Source organism: Pyrgilauda ruficollis, unplaced genomic scaffold (assembly GCF_017590135.1).
Source record: "Pyrgilauda ruficollis isolate IOZ18807 unplaced genomic scaffold, ASM1759013v1 scaffold66, whole genome shotgun sequence".
Lineage (NCBI taxonomy): Eukaryota > Metazoa > Chordata > Aves > Passeriformes > Passeridae > Pyrgilauda > Pyrgilauda ruficollis.
Genome location: NW_024528377.1, coordinates 715,182 through 737,669, shown reverse-complemented (window position 1 = coordinate 737,669; position 22,488 = coordinate 715,182). Strand labels below are relative to the sequence as shown.

The following is a 22,488-nucleotide window of genomic DNA, read 5'->3' as shown; positions in this document are numbered from 1 at the left end:
TCTCAACCTCCTTAGAACCCCACTCCCATAGTCATTGGTTCTGCAGGATCTGATGGGCTTCCCCTCCTGAGCACTTGAACAATGACAGTGAATGTGAATGCCTACCTGTCGAGGAGTTCCCAGTCCTCTCCTCCCCAGCGGTCCCGAAACTCTTTTGTGTTCATGCCTCCAATTTTGTCCAGGTCAGACTTGTATATGCCCAGGAGACCAAACCCATTCACTTCCCAGTAGCCTGAGGAGAGCACAAAAGAGGCACAGCTTTGTTGGGGTTTTGAAACATTGATGGCTCCAGCAGAGCTGCTGGAGTGAGACTCAAGCTACTTTTCGCACAACCTTGACACCAGGGAGTAAACTCAGCACCAAGGCAGAGCCAACCATGCCAACCAGCTTTGGGAATGAGAAAGGCTTGTGGACAGACAGCATGGCCTGTCCCATTAACTTTTTAGCAGAGCCTCTCACATCTCCTGTCTGGCAACACAATTCCTGGACTGTCCCAGCTTCCCAGGGTTGTCCCTGTGCCTAGATGGCGCAGGATGGCCACTTCTGTCTAATGGAAATCCTATACTGTACCACTTTTCTCCCTCCAGCTTGGCTTGGTTTCCCTCATCCATGGTCTACTAGTTCTCCTCAGGACAGGCTGTGCCCCCTCACAAAAGAGAGATATGGACAAACAGGAATAAATGACACTTTTTCCAAGGTCCTCAAATCCATAAAGAGCCCTAGGAGACAACCAGGAGAAACATCAGATATAGGGCTCTGCTAGCTTTTTGATCTCGAATTCCAGGTACCTGATGCTGTTAAACCCCATCCTATGTCTAACACACACTCACCCTGTGGACTTGGAAGTACCTCAAGCTCCAGGCCCTGACAGTGCCAGAGGAACAAATGTAGAGGAGGCAGGCACTTCCTTCTTTCCCCGTTTCCCAAAATCTGAGCCCTCTTACCATCGGGCCACTGTGGGGACATCCCGCAGTGCAGCCTCATGACCATGGGTGCAAAGGCCATCTTGCCTTCCACGCAGTGCTTCCTGATTGAATCAATGACTCCAGCTGGGAAGTGGATGTGGAGGTCACACAGGAAGACAATGCTGTGCGGGTCCTGGAACCAAAGGTAGCGGTTGGGGAAAAAAATAGGCTGACTTTCAGTAAATATTTATTGAGGGGCAGGAAGACAGAAATATGGGAGTCAAAATCTCATTACTGCATCAGAAACTGAGATCCCAAGGGCTGGAAAAATGTCCATTGGCTGATCAGTGTTGAGTGTGAAATACCATGACTGTGACCTGGCAGAGCCAGGATCACAAAGCTGCTACTGCTGACCTCCCTCCTGACTGACAGTCCCAGCAGATGGACCAAGAATCAAACAGAGCACAGACTCCTCAGAATAAAGAGACTCTTACTCTGGAAGGACGGGAAGAACATTACATTTGAACTGGTCTGCTAGGCTATTCCCTTCCCTAAAAACCAGCGTGTTCAGTACCAAAGGCAGTGGCAACACCAGACACATAGTACAAACTCCCCTGCCCACCCAAGGCCCCCCAGACTCACCGTTATGAGGTCTATCCCCGCCTGCAGTCCAGCAGAACGCTCAAAATTCCCTGTCAGCTTCAGGTACCGATAGCTGGGGGTCAGAGGGGAAAGGGAATTTCAGTGGCACAGGAGGCACGGCACGCAGCACCACACAGCACTGGGCCATGGAGCTGCCCTTGCCCCGTGCACTCCCTGAAGCAGAGGAAACCTTTGCTGGGGGACTGCACAAGCCCAGCAGTGCTCCCTGTCCCAGTCTGCCCAGAGAGTCTTGCCCCTGAACAGAGCCTAGCAAAACTCTTCTCAGCTCTAGCCCAGCTCTGTCCTAGGACTAGACCTGGAAACCCCTGGCATGTAATGGAAATGACCAGCCAAAGCTGATTCAGATCAGAGCAGGATCATTCCAGCATACAGAAGTCTCCACGCTCTCTGTCCCACTTCTCAGAGCTTTCTTGTCTTTTCTGTCCTCACCTGCCCCATCACTGGGAGACTTGCTTTCTGTTTTCTCTTGCAATTTTGAAAAAAGAGACAAATTCAATAAATTTAGCTGGAAGACTACACTAGGTATTACATTACACTTTTCTAACAGTGTTCCACGCATATATATGTATGCACATCATAACAAAAACATACTGTGTAGGTGCAAGGTCTGGATGGATGGTGTCTGTGGTGCTCTAGCTGCAGCAGGCTGTGGCTGGTGAACACACAGAGACTGCCAAATGTGCTATTTGCAGGCTTATGTGTGTGAGTGGCTTTTTGTCACCAAACAGTACTCCCACCTGTGCAAGGCAGATCTTTTCAGAGCCTTCTCTACATCCATGTCATCGCTGCTGTAGTCTGTGATGATGACGCTGAAGTAGGGATCCTTGGTGACTCGGAACAGCTCTTCCATGTCAGAAATGAACTGCAGTACCCAACGTGCCTGGTTCTTCACTGGTTGTATTGCAACAGGGAGAGAATCAAAGCAAACTGATTTAAATGGTGGTGTTTTTTCTCAACACGCAAGGCTTTTTGCCTTCTGTTAAACCTCAACAACCTTTCGGGGATGATGTAATAGGCCCAGGCTGAAAAGCTGGTCCACAGAGCCAAGGAATCAGTGTGTGTTCTTCCCCACCATGTGACAGGGGCTTTCTCTGAGATTACAAGCCATGGCTGCTTGGGCCCTACCATATTTTTCAGCGTATTTAACTTGGAGACAACAGAAATTGAAAGTGACCCAAGTCAGATGGCTGAGACTGGCTCAGACCCACTGTCCAGGACTGCCCTCATGGGAACCACCCACCGTGCCACCTCTTGATGTCCTGGGGAGGCAGATCCCCCTACCTGGCACCACGAAGTGCACCATGGCCTGGTGGTTCCAGGAAAACCCCTGGGGCCAGCACAGCTCTGGCTCGTTCGCTGCAGCCATCAGGCGCCGCCGGCGGCCCCACACCAGGTTCCTCATCCTCCTCTCATCCTCCTCGTGGCTGCTGCTGCCCTGCCAGCCCCGCGCGAAGATGTACTCGGAGAGGCGGACGCGCCGCTGGCCCTGCTCCAGCAGCTCCAGCTCCAGCAGGTAGCGGCTGCCCCGCATGCGGTCCTGCCGCTTCTCCACGTTCACGATGCGCTGCAGCTGGAAGCGCCTGCAGGACACACAGCTGGAGTGGGCACATCCAGCCCCTATCCCTCCCCCAGCCCTGCAGCTCTGCTGGGCTCCTTCCTTCGGGCCAGCACAAACCTTTCTGTCCCCAGCTCCCCCCTGCTTTGCTGCACCGCTTCTAAAGTTCCATGGGAATGTTTAGCACCTGTTTCTCCTAAATCCACAAGCATGTGGGATTAGAGGTGGGATTCCAGCCAAGAGAAAATATTTGGCAAGAGAAATGAAATAAAGGTGACACAGAAAATAACAAGTGTGTCTGAATGATTGTGTAGGGCTGGTAATAGTCAGTGTATTCAACACCATCTACAATAATTTTGGCGCAAGGAGCATGTTTGGGCTGAGCAATCATATAGTAAAAACTGGCAGCAGCTGTAGATTCAGAATGGCCAAAACTGGATGAAATGCCAGGTCATGCCCTTTCAGATCATAACAAGAGTTTCTGCTATAAAACAAATGCTTGTGAGTTAAAAAACCTGAGAAAATCTTGTGTGTACTGGTCAGTTACACCTGGCTGTGACTGGTGTGACCCTGAAAAAGCAAATGTGATCTTAATATGTAGCCTACTTCCAGCAGGGATTAGAAGCTAGTAACATGCATTCCATAAAACATCCAGGATATTGGTCACTTATGTATAGGAAGATTAACACCAACTGAAACCAGAAAAGACTGGTAAAAAAATTATAAAAATTAAGGCCAACCCAACAGAAGGGTCAGGAGTTAGATTGTTTAGCTTATGGAGGCTAGAGGAAGTGTGTCTGTTTGCCAGAAGGAATAGTAAGTCTTGAGAAGAAAAGATTGTTTAGCTTATGGAGGCTAGAGGAAGTGTGTCTGTTTGCCAGAAGGGATAGTAAGTCTTGAGAAGAAAAAGAACCATACCAAGACCATGTATCAAAAGACTACCAGCAAAAGCTGGTACCATTTTTCAGGAAAAAGAAATGTGCCTAAAGTCCAGTGTTTTACACAGATTCCTTGCCTGAAATCTTATTTACTACATCTAGCTCATCCGATTCTCACCAGTTACTCACATAACAGGTATTCCCCAAGCAGCATGGTAAACCAGCTCTGGGACAGTGCCCCTTGGTTTTCTCACTGCCCCTTACCCTTTACTCCTTTGGTTGAGCTTCCTCAGGAAGACACGTGTAACTTCCAGGGCCTCCCTTTCTCTTAGCAGCAAATTTCCTGAGGTGTTGCACTTCAGGTCAATCCAGTCTGTGCGCAGCATATGAAAGTCCAGGTTGCTCATGCTGAAGGTCTGCTCCCAGTTGACTGCCTGGTCAAACACTGGTACGTAATCAAAATCCTCCTCATCTTCTTCCTCTGGCTCCCCATCCACCTCTTCTTCCTCTGCTGCTCCTCCAGACTTGCCCTTCAAAGGAGATGCCACCTGTGCCTCTCCCTCACCCACATCCCCATTGTTGGCCACCTTCTGCTCAGCAACGTAGGACTGCACCTGGCTCAGCCACTGTGGCAGCCTGGGCTGCTTGCTGGGGCTGGCAGCACTCACTGCCTGCCTCCTGGCTTTGCCAAAGACTGGGCCTCCTTTCCCAGCTGCTATGGTGCCTGCTGGCTGCAGCCTGTCCTTTGTGGTGCTGAGGTCTCCTCGAGGTCCTACCCTGTAGGGAGTTGTGACCCCTGAGTCCCTGGGGTGGCCAAGAGACTGCTGCCTTTCAGACACAGACCTAGAAGGAGGGATTGTCCTTCTGAGAGGCACTCTTCCCTGGATAGCCCTGGCATGCTGCGGAGGACTCCTGGAATTGTCTTTGACGCCAGCTTTTAAACGGGGTCTCTTCGTTACTGGGTTTCCCTCTAGGCCAGTCAGGCTGAGATTTTGGTTGGTAGAGGCCAGCATGGCTGATTTGATACCAGACCTTTTTGTCCTCCTCCTCCGTATCTCCTCTCCTGCATCGTCACCCATGACCGAGAGGAGCCGGCGGCGCTCCCGGAGGGAATAGTCCTCGTGGATATTGTCACTGCCCAACACGCTGCTGGGAGCCTTGCCTGCTGGCCCTGCCCTCCCTGTGCCAGCGAGCTCAGGGGCACTGGTGCTCTCCACATCCTGCTCCTCATACTGCAGGTCATCCAGGTTCCCCTCCTGGGAGTCTGCAGGATGAATCAAAGTTACACCTCTGGCATCCTCCCACTGTGCCTTCCCTGCCCAGGCACCCACCAGGCAGGGCGGCAGCTACTCCTCGCCTCCTCTGTGTTGTCTCTCCTGCTCAGAGGGACAGGGATGCTCTCCCACGTAGGAGCCATGCTCTTGCTGCCACCAGCCTCCTCAGCACCCATCACCCACCACTGCCAAAGGCTGTGGAGCTGTCTGGCTTTGCCCTTAGCTGTGGGTCTGGCCACAGCTCCGCAGAGCAGGTGTGACCATGGGCTGCCACACTGCACACGTCTGGCTGTGTTATTCCTGCCTTTGTTTTTGCTAGAATTGCACCTCAGCTAAGCTGTGGGCCTGAGAGTTGTCATGTTGTCTACTGCAGCTCACTGTTTGGTGAGCTCCCAATCTGCCCTTAAGGGAACTAAAAGTGGCAGCAAAAGTCTCCTCCCAGACACAGCAATCTGGCAGGGAAAGGCTGAGATTTCCTTGGTATGGAAAGTCAACAGCTTCCTTCAGCTGGTGCTGCAGGACAACACACAGAAGTGACAGACAAAAGGATTCTCTGGGTTCTGACATAAGGGCCCCTACCTGGTTGCTCTGTCTTGTCTCCAGAGTCCAGGCTCTTCTCTGGCCGATCCATTTTCATGTACTTGTAAAATCCAAATCTGCAGAGAGAAGAGTAAAACACAAGTTTGATGAATGTTACATTGCCCTTTCCTGGAAGAAGGAAGAAGGTCCTGAGCAGAGGGAGGGTATAATCAGCTATCTTACTGGGAAAGTGACCCTTTTTATCCTGCAAAAAAGTCCTCCTGGAATGGCTGGGAGTCCTTGCACAAAGTGTCTGATTGTTGCAGTAGAGAGCATGCAAGTAGCAGCTCCCTTGTGGGGCCACCACTGGGATCTGGGCAACAGTGACTATGAGTTACATGCATTTCTTCCCCCAGAGAGAGGCCTGATGGTGAGCATAGTTTGGCTTTCACAGTGACAGCTATCAGGAGGCTCCAGCCACTTGCAGGCCAAGCTTGCTGGGAATACACACCCTGACGTAAGAGAACAAACATGCTCTGACTCAGCTACTGGGCTAACAGTGCAAGAAAAGTGCTGGTAGTTTCCCCTTGAGACCCAAACATATTTTCACTTAAGTTATCAAAAGAAACTATAAATGCTTTAATGTTTTGCAAGACTTAGGGGATCTTAAAGAATTTTCAAAAGTCCTACAGAAGTGAGCATGAAATTCCACACCAATTCCAGCCTTCAATCTTCTCCTGAACCTGCTAGTACCCCCTAAATTTACAGCATGCTACCTTTCCAAATAATAAGGGTTTTCCTGGTAGAAGCATTTGTTGTCTTTCTCCATGTGGCTCAGGCGGCTGTAATCATTTGGGTAAACAAAGGATAAATGAACCTGTGAAGAAGAGAGAAAGATGAAGTGAAACTCTCAAAAATGCCAGACATCAGCCACAAGGTGACCCAGACACAGCTGCAGGATAACCAGCCCTTTTTGGAGGGAGGAGGAGTTGCTCACTCTTTCCCTGTCCAGGAGCAGGTGTGAGAATGGAAGACAGACGGAAGCATGCTAGGATACATGTATGTATGCATGTGCCTTTTACCCTCCCCCTCAGCATCTGTCCACCTCTCTAACTGTGAACTTAAGTCCTACAACAGTGAGAACTAACTGGGAGAGAGGTGGCCAAGTCCTCCTGAAGAGATGTCCGTGGCTTTAGTAATCCACATACTACAGCCCCCCCATGGAGAAGGAAACCCTCAGCCATTGTGAGACTCCCTGCAAAGGCAAGTTCAGGGATCTCTTCTTCCTCCTTGTGTATCCCTGAGCAAGCAGCAGGTTAGAGAAATCCAACTTACGAACTGGAGCCCCTGGTAGCGCTGCAGAGGAAATCCATTGACCAGGTAGCTGGGCTTGTAGGGGCAGTCCGGCAGGGCCCGGCGCACACGAGACTTGCTGAGCAGAGGCACTGCAGAGAAGGAACATACAGGCAAGGGCTGCAGGAGGAGCCCTGCTGCAGCCACACACCAACTTAGCTACTTCTGTGCCTGGGTTCTATTTATCCACGTGAAATATTAAGGAATGGATTAAACAAACCTTCTTGCACAGCTCAGCTCTTTACATTCCTTTAACACACTCACACAAAAATATGCTTGGGGATGTTGTTTGAGCTGGATGCCAAGAAAGAGGAGCTGGCTTTAGTCTGTGCTTTGTCTCTTACAGTGTCTCCTACTGTAGCTGCCCCTCTCTTTTGCACCAGGAATAAAACAGCATGGCCTGGATAACTGCAGTGTAGGAGGACAATCCTTCCCAGCTGTGCTCCTGCACGGGCTGCAGTTACTTCCTCAGCTGCTCTCCAAGTCTCACCTTCGTAAAGAGTGTCCCGGGGGTCAGGCTTCAACATGTCAGCTGGGTGTACCCTGCTGCCAGCACTGTCAGCAGCCCAGCTCCTGCGAGTGGCCAGCGTCTGCGGGATGTGCCCAACCTCATCCATCTTCAGAAGCGTCTCGTCTAGAGACCAGAGAGAGAACACAAGGGGGAGACAGGGGCTGATTGTTCCTTGTCCAAAAAAACACCTCTCTCCAGTGTCAGCCCTTTCCAAAAGGCATTGCATCCATGGCACTAATGCTGTCTCTGGCACACGCAAAGGAAAGGCTCTGACCCAGAAATCTGGACACAGAGGAGCTGTGGGGTGGGAACATGGCTTTCACTGAAAGCAAACACACACATGATGAGGAGTGGACAAAAATTACCTCCTGCCTTGAATACACCATCACTAGTGTGTTGAACAGGCTCCATGCTGGCAGGAACTACTGGACACCTCTGTATTATTAGTATTAAGTTTCTTTTCAAAGGAGATGAAGAGAGATGAATGGGAGGAGAAACCTGAGGAGCAAAGGAAGGACCTTCAGTGGCTGAGGAGGATGTTACTCCAGAAAGGGAATGAAGCCCCACAGCAAGCCAAGAACAACAGGAAGCTCAAACTCAAGACTGGGTATTGGTTACATTTTTCCTTGGTTACTGCTGTTCACAGGACTTTATCTCTCCAAGAATCTTACTCTAAAATGAGGGGAACTGAATAAATATCCATGAAGGAAAAGCAATATCCTGCCAAGGGCACTGGTGTGTAACTTTGGGGTACTGAACTATGTGGGACCTCAGAAAGAATGGGATGTCATGTAATACAGCCAAAGGCTAATATGAACAAGGGAAAAAACTATGGGCAGAAGGCAACAGATAAAAATGAGACTGCAGCATTGCACCCAATCATGAAGGGATCTTCTGGAATGTCTTCTATTCTACAGGCAATTAGTAAGAACAAAAGAGCAGAAGGAAGAAGGATGAAGATGGAAGACCGAATGGAAAGCCTAGTCCTAGCCACATGGGATGTTTCAGAAAATCCAGCAGCAGGTTGTAATCCAAGACACAGCAAACAGATGCCTTGACTACATCAGGGAGTCTTCCATGCACAAAAGGGCTGGTATGAAAAAAAGCCCAGAAATGTTGGAAGGCAACAGCAATAGATATGGAAAGGGGGAATGCTGGCAGAGGAAAGTGATGCGACAAAGCTGGGTAAGGGTAAACAGGACTAAGGAAATTCTTAACTGATAACACCATCACTTGATGTGCTAAGAAGGGTTTACAAAACAGGAGGGACTGGACTGATGTGTTTGAAGCAATCCAACACCAACTCAAAGAGACTTGAGGCTGGGACAGATGAAAGCAGCATCCCCCATCATCTCCAGTGTATCCTGTTGTGTTCAGGACCCAGAGTGAAATGTGAAGTGCTAGAGCAGCACCTTCTCCCTGGTTGTGTCCAGCTGGCAGCACACCCCCACAGCTCCCATGTGTTGGGACTCATGTTCCCCCTGGCTCTCAGCAAGCAATCTCCATCCTGTGATACTCTCAATCTGCAACAATTCTCACCTTTGCAGACTCTCCTCTCTGCCCTTCTTCACTACCTCTAGACTTCTCTGAAAAAATGTTCCAATCTTACTTCTGATTCTCCTACGTTCAATAACGAGTCACACTCTTGTCCAGAAGTCTTTCTCCTGATCTGTCTCCACCTTTTTCTCCCAATGATGTGTATGCCTGGTATTTGCCTGGCTAGACAATGATTCATGGTGAAACACTGGATGCTGATACATTTAGGAAGAATGGGGAGGTGCTTGGGAAAACTTGTGATGAAGATACTTACTAGCAAAAAGGGAGAGATATTGGGAGTCAATGACTTTGAACTTCGCTTCTGGATCATTCAATCTCCACTGGAACAGAGAAACACATTAAAATTAAGTGTCCATGGAGTTAATCAAGCTTGAACAAAAGGAACATACTACCCCTACTAGGACCAGCAGCAATTACAATTTAGCCAGCATCAAAAGACTGGGAATGAGCAGAGATCCCCCAGGACACATCCAAGCCAGGAAAGGTCAAAAAGCTGCAACAGAACCCAGAGAGGACAGACCTATCCCAAGTAAGCAGAGGAAGGGGTCCTGACACATGGCCAGGACTATCTCACACCTTACCTATAGGTAAGGGCTCTGCAAGGGATTAGCTACATCTCATGCAATGAGGAGCTGAGGCCAGGGAAAGGAGGGAAAAGGTTACAAACATCATTCCTGAGCTCTGTGGGGACACATATACAGGACCACCATTTCCACAGACTCACTGCTACTTCCACATGGTCTGTTCCTCTGTCATCCTGCTTGTGCAGCACCTCAAAGTAGTACCTGCCCTCCGCTGACAACCTGCCAAGAACAAGGTGTCTGTCACCAGGGACATTAAGGAACATTTCTTAGCTTGTCAGCAGACAATGAGTAGAGAGCAACCACACCCCTGAAACAACCTAATTCTCAGGGTAGGCGGGGTTAGTGCTGCCAAGAAAATCCAGATCCTGACAGTGAGATAGGTAGCTTTACTTATGGCTCTGGAGCACTCCAGACCCTTCTCAGTTAATTCTGAATATTCTGACACCCTCTCAGTGTCATCTGCTGGGGAGCACTCCAGACCCTTCTCAGTTAATTCTGAATATTCTGATTCTCAGTGTCATCTGCTGCGTTTTGACCTCTAGGAAATCTGGCCAGTTCCAAGACAGGAAGCTTAGGACACAGTTCATATAGGGGAGCCTGGATGTGCTGGTGGTTGATTGCTGCAGGGAAGAAAAATTCAGTGTTGCATTCCTGCAGTAAATTGCAAAGCTTTGGCAATACCCCAGAGTAATCCCTTTCTCTGTATTGCGAAACTCTTCAGGGCAAGCCTGAGTGCTTTTCCCTTATCCTTGTGATTTCCTGGTCATGTGCAGAGGTGGCTGGGACTGAGAGACTTTGCCCACTCACCTCACCATGTTTGACTTCTGGCTGTGAAATTTCCCAAACTCTCCTGGTGCGGTCCACTCCTTCCCCGTCTGTGAAGGGACAGAAGATGGCTCTAGTTAAGATGAGTTTCTTCCCTTTTACTGCACTGACAATGATAAAAAAGGCAAATTTAACTCCCTCTTCCCTCCAATTCCTCCTGGTAAGTCGTCTGCGAAATCCATCACCTGTGGACAGATTTAAGCCCCTTAATTGTGAACAAGAGACTCCCAATAGCCCTACCAAGAGGTAATTGGCTTAAGATATCACATGTCATACCCCATCTGGCACCTGTGCTCATGCTGTCTGTAGTTGGGCAGGGAAAGAAACCTGGGTAGTCCAAGGAAGCAGTAAGTCAGGAAGGTCTCTGTTCCCACAGAAACATTAAAGCCTCGATGGGAGAAGCCATGCAGCATGCACTGTACCTTGCCTACACTGGCCAGCAGCTGGAGACCAGAGGGCTTTTCATCTGGACTCAGCCAGAACTCAGCATTGTCATCCGCAGCAATGGCAAACTGAAACTCCCCTGTCAAGAGATGGAGGGAGTAAGTAAGGCTTTGGGGTAAGGGCTTGTGCACAGAACAGATCCTTCTCCTCTAAAATGCTGTCTTCACCATTTCTCCTGGTGAGACTATCCTTCCCTTTTGATATGATCACCTTCGTGCCTTTGAACCTCTCTGCTAACTCTGCTGCAACTGAAAACTTTACAGATGTCAGTAAAGTGACCCTCCTGCACTGGCTTCACCTGACGTCTAACCTGGAAAGCTAAGAAGTCTATGCAAAGCCTCCCCTGACATCCCTTTTGCTTACAGAGCAAAATTTTGTGTGAGATGCAGTGTTTGGGTGGAGGAATGTGCATGTGGAGCCACAGGGGGAAACAGAGGTGCTTGAGGTTCCCTCTTTGTCCAGGGTCACGGGGATGGCAGCTGCAGGCCAGGGCCCGTGACAGAGGGGGAGTGCCAGCAGAGGCATGCAGCTGGGGGACACAGATGTCAGCTGCTGTCAGATGGCATTCAGGCACCCGGGGAGCAGAAGGGACATCACTGATGTCATGGACAATCCTGGCCATGCGAGGGAGGGAGGCAAAGCTCAGGGATTGTTCGTGGCCACATAACCACCATGGGGCTGTGAATTAACAACAGTATTGTTATTTATCTAGCATTTCCCATCTGCTTTCCCCTGTGCTTTTCCTCACCAGGGAGGAGGCAGATGTGTTTCCAGCCACGCCAAGGCCATGGCCAGTCACGCACGCCACCCACATGAGGGACCTGGTGTTGGGCTTGCCAGGGTGAGGGCACCAGTGGTTCAGCACCAGGAGGGGAGGGAGGGAGGGAGGGGAAGGTGACAAGAGACATGAGTGAAGGCACTCAGAACCCTCACCATCAGTGAAAGGATGCAGGTAACCAAATATCCGGAGACCATAGTTGGTCCATTTTGGGGACACAGCCAACTTCTTCAGCGTAGTTCTTGTCTGAAATGGAAGAAGAAAAAATTCATAAAAATAATTTTAGATGTGACAGGAAGAAGGCAAGAATCAAAAACCCTGGGACAGGTGGGCAGAGGGTTTTCTCTGAGAGGAGGATGGAGGCAGAATGAAAGAGCCAACCAAGTAAGAAATGAGATGGAGCAGGTACTGTTGAGAAGGGAGAAGCTGCATGGGGGATGCACTGAGATGGTGGGGACAGGATATGGCATGCCCTAGCCACTTGGAAGGACAGCACCAAATACAGGGCTCCTTCAGCCTGTGTCTGAGCCCTGGCAGGCCAGCATGTGTGAAATGACCCTCCCTGTGCAGCAGAAGAGCTGCTACCCTTGACCCTTCTGAAAGCTTCCTGCTCCCTCAGCAGGACAGAGGAGGTGGTTGAGAGGGAGTATTGTATTGGCAGGAACCCTCGTGGCAGGGAGAAATGATGAACCTGACTCCATGTTCTCAGAAGGCTAATTTATTACTTTATAATACTATATTATATTAAAGAATACTATACTAAACTATACTAAAGAATACAGAAAGGGTACTTACAGAATGCTAAAAGGATAATAACGAAAACTCGTGACTCTTTCCAGAGTCCCGACACAGTTTGGCACTGATTAGCCAAAGAGTGAAAACAACTCACACCAGAATCCAATGGAACAATCACCTGTGGGTAAACAATCTCCAAACACATTCCACATGTGAGCACAACACAGGAGAAGCAAATGAGATAAGAATTGTTTTCCTTTTTCTCTGAGGCTTCTCAGCTTCCCAGGAGAAAAATCCTGGGCAAAGGGATTTTTCCAGAGAATGTGAATGCCACAAGGGAGGTGGCAGATTTCAACAAAAAGCAGGACAGACAGGGAGGTAGGGGCAGGACGGGAAGGGAACAGGGTGATCCACCTGGGAAGCTGAGCTGGGAAGTGCAGGACAGTGCATGTCATGGTCTTACTCACGTGAGGGAAGAGAGGGAAGTGGAGGTTTCTCCTGAGCTGCTCGATGGAGCTGCCACACCAGTCCTCAAACACGTGCAGGTTGGCCTGGCCCTGGAACTAGAAGGCAGAAGTGGGCACCATGAACTGCTGCATCCAGCCCGTGTGCCTCCTCTCTCTGACAGCATTGGCCATGGCCCCTGGAGTGCCTGGGAGAGTGAAGGAAGATTCCTTTGCTATGATGGACTGGCCTGCAGGAGACATGGGTCCAGAGCACTGCTGCTCATCTGCTGAAGATGTGGGGTTGGCACACACAGCTGAATGGCACCTGGAACTGTGCTAATGCTTGGGACATCTCAGTTCCATGGCTGGGATCTGCTCCATCAAGGAGGTGTTTCACCAGAGGGCTATGCTCTGAGGCTGTGGTGTGGAACACACGCAGGGTGACAACAGCTCTCCATGATGTAACATCTTACGTTCTGCAAGAAGATGTTTTGGATTCCCTCACCATCTCAGGGCTATTTTCCTGACCTGAGGAAGAGGGGACACCCTAAGGAGGGGAGATGGCAGATCATCTTCTCAAAGCATGTCCTAGAGGTAAAGCTGATGGAAGATGGTGGGGAAGGGAGATGGAGGCCTGGCAGAGCGGGGAGCAGCAGCACAGGCAGCTCAGTGGGCAGCACAGCCTCCATGTGTCTGCAGAGACACAGGAACACTGAGGGAAGTGGGGGTTCAGCCTGGGCAGCACAGCCTCCATGTATCTGCAGGAGGTGTTTCACCAGAGGGCTATGCTCTGAGGCTGTGGTGTGGAACACACGCAGGGTGACAACAGCTCTCCATGATGTAACATCTTACGTTCTGCAAGAAGGTGTTTTGGATTCCCTCACCATCTCAGGGCTATTTTCCTGACCTGAGGAAGAGGGGACACCCTAAGGAGGGGAGATGGCAGATCATCTTCTCAAAGCATGTCCTAGAGGTAAAGCTGATGGAAGATGGTGGGGAAGGGAGATGGAGGCCTGGCAGAGCGGGGAGCAGCAGCACAGGCAGCTCAGTGGGCAGCACAGCCTCCATGTGTCTGCAGAGACACAGGAACACTGAGGGAAGTGGGGGTTCAGCCTGGGCAGCACAGGAGGGTGTGCAGTGTGAGTACAGGTCCCTGCTACACAGCCAGCCCCATCAGGAGAGGCTGCCACTGTCCAGCTGAGACCTGGAGCACAGCTGGGCTGGGAAAAGCTTGCTGGCCACTGTGGGACTTCAGCAACACACTCCTCAAAGGACAGACTTTATTTCTGTCAGAGCCATTCAGAAGGGAATTGCTGTCTGCTCCCCAGCAAAATCCAGGCTTTCTGCCTGCAACCAGTACAGCTGGATACTGAAACTCTCCTTGCAGGACTGGCATCCAGCAGTGAAGAATAAATAAGCTGGAGACAGTACAAGCTACCTTAGATGGCAAAACGCTGAAGAAAGGAATAGGTTGCCTTGGGACTGGGGAGGTTTTGCTGTGGCTGCCTTGCCTATATAAGGGCTGTGGGAGCAGGGCTGGGGAAACAGCCTGAACAGCACCCAAATGTCTACAGATGGCAGCAAATTCTTAGTTTTTACTGGGGAGGCTCTAGCAGGCCTGAAGCAGCACAGTGGAGGAGGGTCCAACCTCTCTGTGCACTTCTGCCAGAGAAACTTCCTCACTGAGTTATTTTTCCCAGGATAGTGGGCTGGGATGTGTTTTGAAATAAACTGTGGCTTGAAGGAAGGCTGTGAAGCAGATTTGGCTCCACAGCAGTAATGCTCCTTGCAATCTGTGGACTTTAGTCATGCATGTGAAAACCACTTCTGTGTGCCAGGCAAAGCACATTCACAACCACTGCTGCTCTGGAGTGGACTCTGGTCAGCCCTCTCTCACTGGTGTCCCCACTGCCAGGGCTTGATGGATGTCTGCAAGCCCATGATGCCCCCCACTAGCATCTCCTCCTCCTCCCTCCTCTGCTGACATCCATCAGCCTGGATTCTGCCCACCACACAAGAGGAAAAGCAGCGAGTCAAAGTGGATGGAATTCCTCAGAGCAATGCACAGAACCAGAGCGGAGACAGACAGAGGGCTCAGGGTGATGGAGGCAGCCAAAAGAAACCTGGGACTCTGCAGGAACTTGAGATACAAATAAATAACTGCAAGCGTGACAAACACTGAATTGGAATTTAATTGCTGTGCAGTCCCGTGCCCCTTGGCCAAATCCAGGTTCACACCCAAGGGTCTTACACTGCTTTTCTCAGCCAAATCAAATAATGACAACTGCTGTTTCGTGGGGAACATGAAGTGAAAGGAACAGGCTGGGCTCCCACAGAGAATCACTGCCAGAAGCTGAGTCCTATGGAAGTCTGCTGCTACCCAACAAGTGATGCTGGTTTTTTGGATATTTTTGGGGGTTTTTTTTTGAAATTGCTTGCACACGGCAGACAGCAGGCTCAGAGCTCTATGAAACATAGCACAACACTCCCACACAGTGGACAGGCTGGCACTGCAGCTCACCCCTGCCAAAGACAGACCCCAGGGATGATCTCAAAGCTCAGGACTGCAAGGAAGCTGGGCTGGCTTTGACATGGGGCAGCCCAAACGCAAACCCAGATATTTACGAGGCAAATCCCAAAAGACTGGCTATACTTGCTCAAGTGTTTGCAGAGTAAAACTTGGACCAGTCCCACTGCAATACAAAACTTCACTGCAGTATGGCAGTATTAGAGAGAGGGCAGCCTAATAAAATATTAGGCAGACAGCACTGTACTAGGTACGCCATCAATACTTATAAATACAATTCCTGAGATTTCTAGCCCAACACTCCTACCTACAAAGTCTTTTCAAAGACTCCAGAGAGGAGATTATGGCAGGAGTTAATGAGATCACCTTGCTTTCCTGCACTCACAGCTACTAGAAATAATTAACTGGTAAATAATAAGTATTTCTTGCATGTGATTTCAAAATATTTTCTAAATCAACAAATTTTCTGCTGAGTTACAGCAGCTTAACTTAGTTGCTGTTTCCTCTTAAAGGGAAAAAAAGAACATTATTGACAGATAAGTGCTGGCTGCCCAAAGTGCTGCTTTGGGATTGAAAACGGAGCTAGGCTTTAATTTTAGGCCCCCACGAGTCATCAGCATAGCAGCTGCTTTGAAACTCTATCAGCTCTGTCCCTCCAACTCAATTCACAGCTGCCCATTACAGGCAGCTGAGAAATTCTTCTGTTTGCTATATGAGTATCCTCTCATGCAACATGCTACAAAAATCTCCTGCTTGGGGCTTTTGCAGATTGCAGTTATAGAGCAACATCACCACGATTCCTAATCCATGTGCACAGAAATGTCAATGGATTTTCTGAAATATGATTTTTAGAACATGATTCTAAAAGATGGTTATACTGCATTTGACTTCCCAGCTTGGCCTCTGTTTGACTTCCTACCTAGCCCTGTCTGCAAACAGAAATTTAGGACCTGGCAAGCAACAAGTTCCCCTTCTCCCTTAAAAACTGCTTTGAAAATTCTGGATAGACTGATTTAGCCAGAACCAGGGATAGAAGCCAGGAGTATTCAAAGGAGATGGTTGTATGTGACCTTCCCATTTAGAGGGCTTCTCCTGCCCTTGGGGTTTCTCCCTGTCCCAACACCTTTCCACAGTTGCTTATCACCCTGCTGAAATAGCAGCAGTGCATGATCCCAGCTCAGGCCCAGAACAGGCACAGGTCACACACCAAGGGCACCAGAACAGGCACACTGACAGTGTGCCCTGGAGCACAGCACAGTGACAGTGTGCCCTGGAGCACACAGCTCACTCACAGTGTGCCCTGGAGCACACAGCACACTGACAGTGTGCCCTGGAGCACACCATCCTGAGCTCTTCTCCCTAGGGAGGCCAGGCAGGCTGACACCCTCTGAGCACAGTGTCATGGGCACAGTGACAGTGCTGTCCCAGCAAGGGAGAGCTGAACCCTTAGAAGGGCAGGGAGGGGACAGCTAGGCTCTTGCTTGGCACTGATGCAGCCGTGCCCCTCCAGGGCTGTGGGAGCATGGCTGGCCTGAGCCCCAGCCCCAGCCCGACCCTCCTCATGCTGGAAAAATGTCTGTCTGCAGTCCTAGCACTGCAGTAAAAGACTTTGGTATTTCTGCTTCCTTCTAGTGAGAAATGTTAGATTATCAGCCCCTGCTAGAAGAACTGACCATAGAGGAGGACCAGGAACACAGACAACCCAGACCTCTTCCTAGCCCCAACTCTATCAAGTCAAAACTATCTGGGGGGTGGCACCATACACCCAGGGGCTCCTGCTGAGCAAGGAAACCTGGGAAGAAAGATCTGGGCAAGCAGCAAAGCTGAGAGAATTGCAGCAGCAGAGACACGACCTCCTGCCCTGTAACTGGAGCAGGATGGAGAAGAGAAGCTTTCCTAATTTTATCCTGGGCAGATTTGGCATCACAGAGGCAAGTCAGCTGCATAGCTGCACACAGCCCGGGGAATGATAAACAGGGCACAGAGAGGGCCTGAGCCACAGAAGAAAGGCAACATTGTGCTGCCAACTAGAAACTCCTGAGCTTGTAAGACTCTTCTGTCTCCTCAGAGTGGCTGCAGCCCCTCCTCCTGCCTGGCCCAGCTCCCCTGGCTGGGTGACATTCAGCAGCCAGCAGCTGGGCTTGGCTGCACGCTCTGCTGGGCTGGGCACTTGTGGGAATCCATCAAGACAAATCAGCGAGACAGCCCCCTGTCTGGATGGGCACGAGCAGACAAGGCAGGGACATCAGCAGAGACAGAGTGAGCAGCAATAGCTTTTGTCTTTCAGTCCTTGCAGGAAAGATGCTTCCTCTTTGGGCAGGTTTGGTAGCAGGACAACACTCCAGCACAATGGAGTGTTGTCCTGCTACCAAATCCTTTGGTTTTGTGCAGCACCTGTGCAACTGTACAGGTGCTGCCAGCAAGGGGCTGTGCTCCTGGGCATCCCTCACACCTCCCTGCAGACAGAAGAAGTCCTGAGGCTGCGCAGACATGAAGGAGGAAAGGACATTTTAAATGCACCCCAGCACTGCCCAGACCTTTGTCCTCTCCAAGCTGAGCAGATGCTGTTGCAGAGGTAAATGAGAACAGCCTGGCTAACCTTTCAGTCACTTTTCTGACAGTCCTCCCCACACCTACAGCAGTGTCAAATGGTGACACTCACACCCTGCAGCGCAGGTCTGCCCTGATGATAGCCAGGCAAGTTTCTGAATTAATTAATCAAAACACCCCTCATCTCTCCAGCCTGAGCAGGCAGTGTGTGACGCTGGGAGCTGGAAGACTGCTCTGGTGCCTGGAAGTGACAGTAAGGATAACAACCATCATGTGCACAGGCATCTTGAGGAACCAGGAACAAGGGTGAACCCTCCCTTCCCCCAGGTGCCAGAGCAAAACTTCAATTTGGGATTTCCAATGAGCACACTTTCCTACCACATTATCCAAGGCTGAAGATTTAAGCTGCCTATCTCATATCCTGAAACTGAGAGAGGAAAACTGAAACCTGTCCTTTTTTGGCAATGCTGGCTGCCAGCTCACTCTGCAACCCTGTTAATTATTTATGTTTTTCAGGAATATGCCTCTCCATTCAAACAAAGCCCTCCTCCCTGACCTGTGTGAAGCAACCTGGTGTCCCTCGCCCCAGGAATCAGGCTGCAATTAAGTTATTAGAGATGCTGTGGGAAGGGCACAACGGGATTATAGACCCAGGGTAATTAATTTGGGCAGAGGCACAGAAAAACTTAATCCCCAGGCTGGGAGAAATTTCAGTCGGTGGTTAGGAGGACAGCAAGCAGCTCTGTACAGAGCTGTGTCTATGGATCCCTCTCCACCTCCTGCAGCTGGTACTGGTGAACCACTGGCCCCTGCTTGCAGCCAGGGGGACTCTGCTGACCCTCTGGGTACACACAGTGCTGCAGCAAGGGCTGGAAATTTTCCTTATGCAACCAAAAGAGAAAAGTATCCAGGCCACAGCATGCACCTCACCAGCTGCACCTCTAACCTGGTAAAGGCTCACTGCACACCACAGCTGGCACTCTCCAGATTCAGGTGCTTTGGGATATCTCTAGGGAGGGCATCAGAGACACAAGGCAAAGCCTCAGGGAAGCTGGGAGATGCCACACAGGGCCTGTATTGCCCAGTGCTGTGGGAGAGGGGAGCAGCAAATGCTCAGAGTCATCCCTGGGCACAGCAGCAGCCTTGTCCCTGACATCCTGCAGGCTCTTGGCCAGCAGCTGCTCATCTGGGAGAGAGCCCTGCTTGCAAGGCCCTGCAGCTGGAGAAGACCCCAGACTGGGCCCAGCACTCCAGAGCCCACGCTCTGACACAGAACACATCAATGGCCTGGTCTGGTTCTGGGCACTGCAAGGTGGCTGATGCTGGCTGCTGCCAGGAAAGTCAAGGCTGCAGGGACCTGAACTGCTCCTTGCTGTGGCTGGAGGGATACACTCTCCCTCCATTACCAGTGAGATCTGGAGATCTGAGTGCAGGGCCAGCAGCCTGCTCCCTCCCCTAGAAAGTCACAAAGGCTCCTTAATTTGTGCAGGTCTCTAATCACCTTGAGGAATTTAGTGAGCTGGCTCCATTAACTAAATGCCCCCTGGCTGGTGTCCCTCTCATTAGAAGCAGGTTGCATTGCTCCCTTATCTGAAGAGGAATTATGAGATAAGGGAACAGGGGAGGAAAGAATAATTGAGGCATGAAGGAAACAAAGAGAGTGGTTTACCCCAGCCTGCAAGGGTCACCAGAGAGGGTCTCTGTTCATGGAAGTGCCACTGAAGTGGAGAAATCTCCACCTATGACACGCAGGGGTTGGATGGCAAAAGTCAGAGCAAGAGCAGTGTGACACTTCTGTGTGCCACAGTCATGTATTTGCTTGTTGAATGATTGGCCCTACACACTCCAGCCCTGAATAAACTTCAATTTTCAGGAAGGTAGAGGGCTGCCTGGAATTGTGGGTGGGTGCTTGGAGCCTTGAGGAGTCATGGAGACACCAAATTATCTGGAATCCTGATACTCCAGTCTTTCCAGATGATTACTCAAGTCTGTAAGAGTCATTAAGCAGGGAGTGGACTTCTAGTAAAGTGAATTAATTTCCAGCCATACCTCCCTGCCCTTCATTTTTGCTGTAGCCATAACCACCCTCACCCAAAATGATGGAGAAAGGCACCCACCTCCGGCATCCATGGGACAGGGCTGTCAACAGCTGCGTAATTTGATTTATTCCTCCCACCTATTTGCAGCTCTTGGATCTGAAATACAAGTAGAGAAAAGTCAAAATAACCTGAAAAATGGCACGGCACTGACATGTACAAGGTGGTTCTATATAAGTTCTGTAAGAGGGTTCAAACCTTGTCACTAGAACATATGAGAAAATAAAACAAGTTTTCAAGCTCCCTTTCCAAAGGACAAGCCAGATATCATGGATGTAACAGGGTGAAAATACTCCCTGGCTTTTTTGACAGCACATTTACATGGTGAGCTGATGAGGGAAAAGGATACCAGTATTTTATATCTGCTTGCTAGAGTTAACTTTAGCACAAAGTTAAAACTTAGGTCATTCTCTGGGTTTTTTTTTCCCCCATCTATGTTTCAAAAATGTCCTAGCAGCTCCTCCAGCACTGCCTTCAGTCAACAGTACTGAGATGTGCTTCACTGGAGAGCAGTGAACTCCCTCCTGACCTTTCACTTCTGCTTCTATCTTGCCTTCCTGTGCCACAAGCCCAGCCAGCTTCATAGATCTAAAATAACTTAATTGACTACAGTGGAGCCATTGTGGGCTCACGTTGCTGTGACTCAGCTCAGATTTTGCCCTGTGGCAAGCCCTCTTTCCTGTGTGAAGAGAGAGCTGTCTCTTGGGGCCAGCATCAGAAAGGAAGGGCTGCCCTTCTGCATGTTCAGAAGGCAGCCCAAGCATCCTCACCTGGTGTCCCAGCTTCCGTGGATAGTCCAGCTGAAGGCTTGTATCCCCATCTGGGACATTGGTGTCTGACAGAACCCTAGCAAGTTCCCTCCAGCTTTCATATCCTGTACAGAGGAAACAGAAAGGTGTCAGGGAACAGGGTTATAAAAAAGAAAGTGTAGCAGTCACCAGTATGAACTGGTTTTGCAAGGCTGAGAGACCTCTAGCAGTCTGGAATGGTCCAGTAGAGATGGGGAGATGTTTTTTGTCATTGCACACTGGCACAGAGAGAAAAATTGCCTGTATCTTCCTTAAAAGCTCTTCCCTCTTTCTAATTAATGTAATACTTAAAGATTCATCAAAGTTTTAAAATAGATATTTTAAAATCAGAGATTTCATTAATCACCACAGGACCACTAACATTTTTTAGATTGCTCAGATAATCCCAGTAGTCAAACAAAAGACTACTAAATTGATAAATTTTTATCAATTTGCATTGCCAAAGAAAAATAAGAGAATAACTAGATTAACCATCAAAAGCATATTATTCTTATATGCACCTATTTTCACAATAAAAGTTTCCATTTTCTCTTCTTGAAGGAAATTATGGATACTCATCTGCCATGCCTAAAATATTGGCAGCGATGCAGTCAAAGACACTGCTATTCAAGCAAAGTCACCTTCCAGGTTCAAAGCAACTTCATTTGAAACTCCCTTCCCCTCTCATTCTGCTCAATCCAGAAGTCAGGATCAGTTCTGATTTCCTTCCAAAAGCTCAGTGACCTCCTGGGTTTAGGAGGAACACAGACAAGCACATGCACCTTGTGGCTCTCCCTGTGCCTGCTGCCCCTATCACCAATGAGACAGTGCTGGTGAGCAGAGCTCAGACCTCCCAGCAGGGCTACAGGGCCTCACACTATGTGGTTTTCAGATCTGACAACATTTTGGCACTTAGCATTAAGTGACCAGCCTGCCAGCAGCTCAGTGCTATGCCCATGCCACATGGCAGCTCCAGCCTCAGTGGAGTTCCAAAATCTCCATCAGCCCTGGCTTCTCCCAGGCTGGTGGCAAACCAGCTCAATACCCACACACCAGGGAGAGCAGCCAGGCTCTCTCCCCATTTTCTTTACAACTGGAAATCATCCCCAAAGCTCTAGGAAGCCCAAAGAAGTTGGCTGCCTTGGTATATACAGGGAACCATCCCGACAGCTTCAAGTCTGAGTGTTTAGATGAATGGTCTGAGCCTTCTACACTATTCCTACAGCCAGAAGTGGCAGGAACATGCCCTGAGGGGGAAGAACTGCTGGGGAAACACCTGCTGTTCCATGAGTAGCACAGACATCTTCACCCAATCCACCTACCTGCAGCCTGCCCACCCAATCTGCAGCACGGGAGACTCGCTGTGCCTTAGGCAGGAGCATGCTCCATCTGCTTGCTTTGGAGGGGGCTTTTACAAGGCACATGGCTTAGATCATCCCCCAAACATCTCTGGGCTACACAGAGGCCAAGGCAAACCCCAAACCACCCCAGGAACTAGAA

At 49.8% G+C, this 22,488-nt stretch overlaps 1 protein-coding gene across 4 annotated transcripts in view; it reads right to left on the bottom strand.

Moving 5' to 3' along the window:
- Positions 1-22,488, bottom strand: part of B4GALNT3 (beta-1,4-N-acetyl-galactosaminyltransferase 3) — a 64,349-nt gene that overhangs the window by 4,514 nt on the left and 37,347 nt on the right. For all 4 annotated transcript variants that reach the window (XR_005956552.1, XR_005956553.1, XM_041484327.1 and 1 more), the window contains exons 2-19: positions 20,971-21,074; positions 20,222-20,299; positions 13,049-13,144; positions 12,002-12,092; positions 11,047-11,147; positions 10,607-10,674; positions 9,940-10,018; positions 9,469-9,535; positions 7,638-7,781; positions 7,130-7,239; positions 6,571-6,671; positions 5,855-5,931; positions 4,266-5,265; positions 2,850-3,148; positions 2,306-2,459; positions 1,548-1,620; positions 945-1,098; positions 106-232 (exon numbers count right to left, since the gene is read on the bottom strand). Coding sequence is in view for 2 of the 4 variants with exons in the window: in XM_041484327.1 (XP_041340261.1) it covers positions 106-232; positions 945-1,098; positions 1,548-1,620; positions 2,306-2,459; positions 2,850-3,148; positions 4,266-5,265; positions 5,855-5,931; positions 6,571-6,671; positions 7,130-7,239; positions 7,638-7,781; positions 9,469-9,535; positions 9,940-10,018; positions 10,607-10,674; positions 11,047-11,147; positions 12,002-12,092; positions 13,049-13,144; positions 20,222-20,299; positions 20,971-21,074 (2,923 nt within the window). In the remaining 2 variants the exon portion in view is untranslated. The remainder of the gene's footprint in view (positions 1-105; positions 233-944; positions 1,099-1,547; positions 1,621-2,305; positions 2,460-2,849; positions 3,149-4,265; positions 5,266-5,854; positions 5,932-6,570; positions 6,672-7,129; positions 7,240-7,637; positions 7,782-9,468; positions 9,536-9,939; positions 10,019-10,606; positions 10,675-11,046; positions 11,148-12,001; positions 12,093-13,048; positions 13,145-20,221; positions 20,300-20,970; positions 21,075-22,488) is intronic.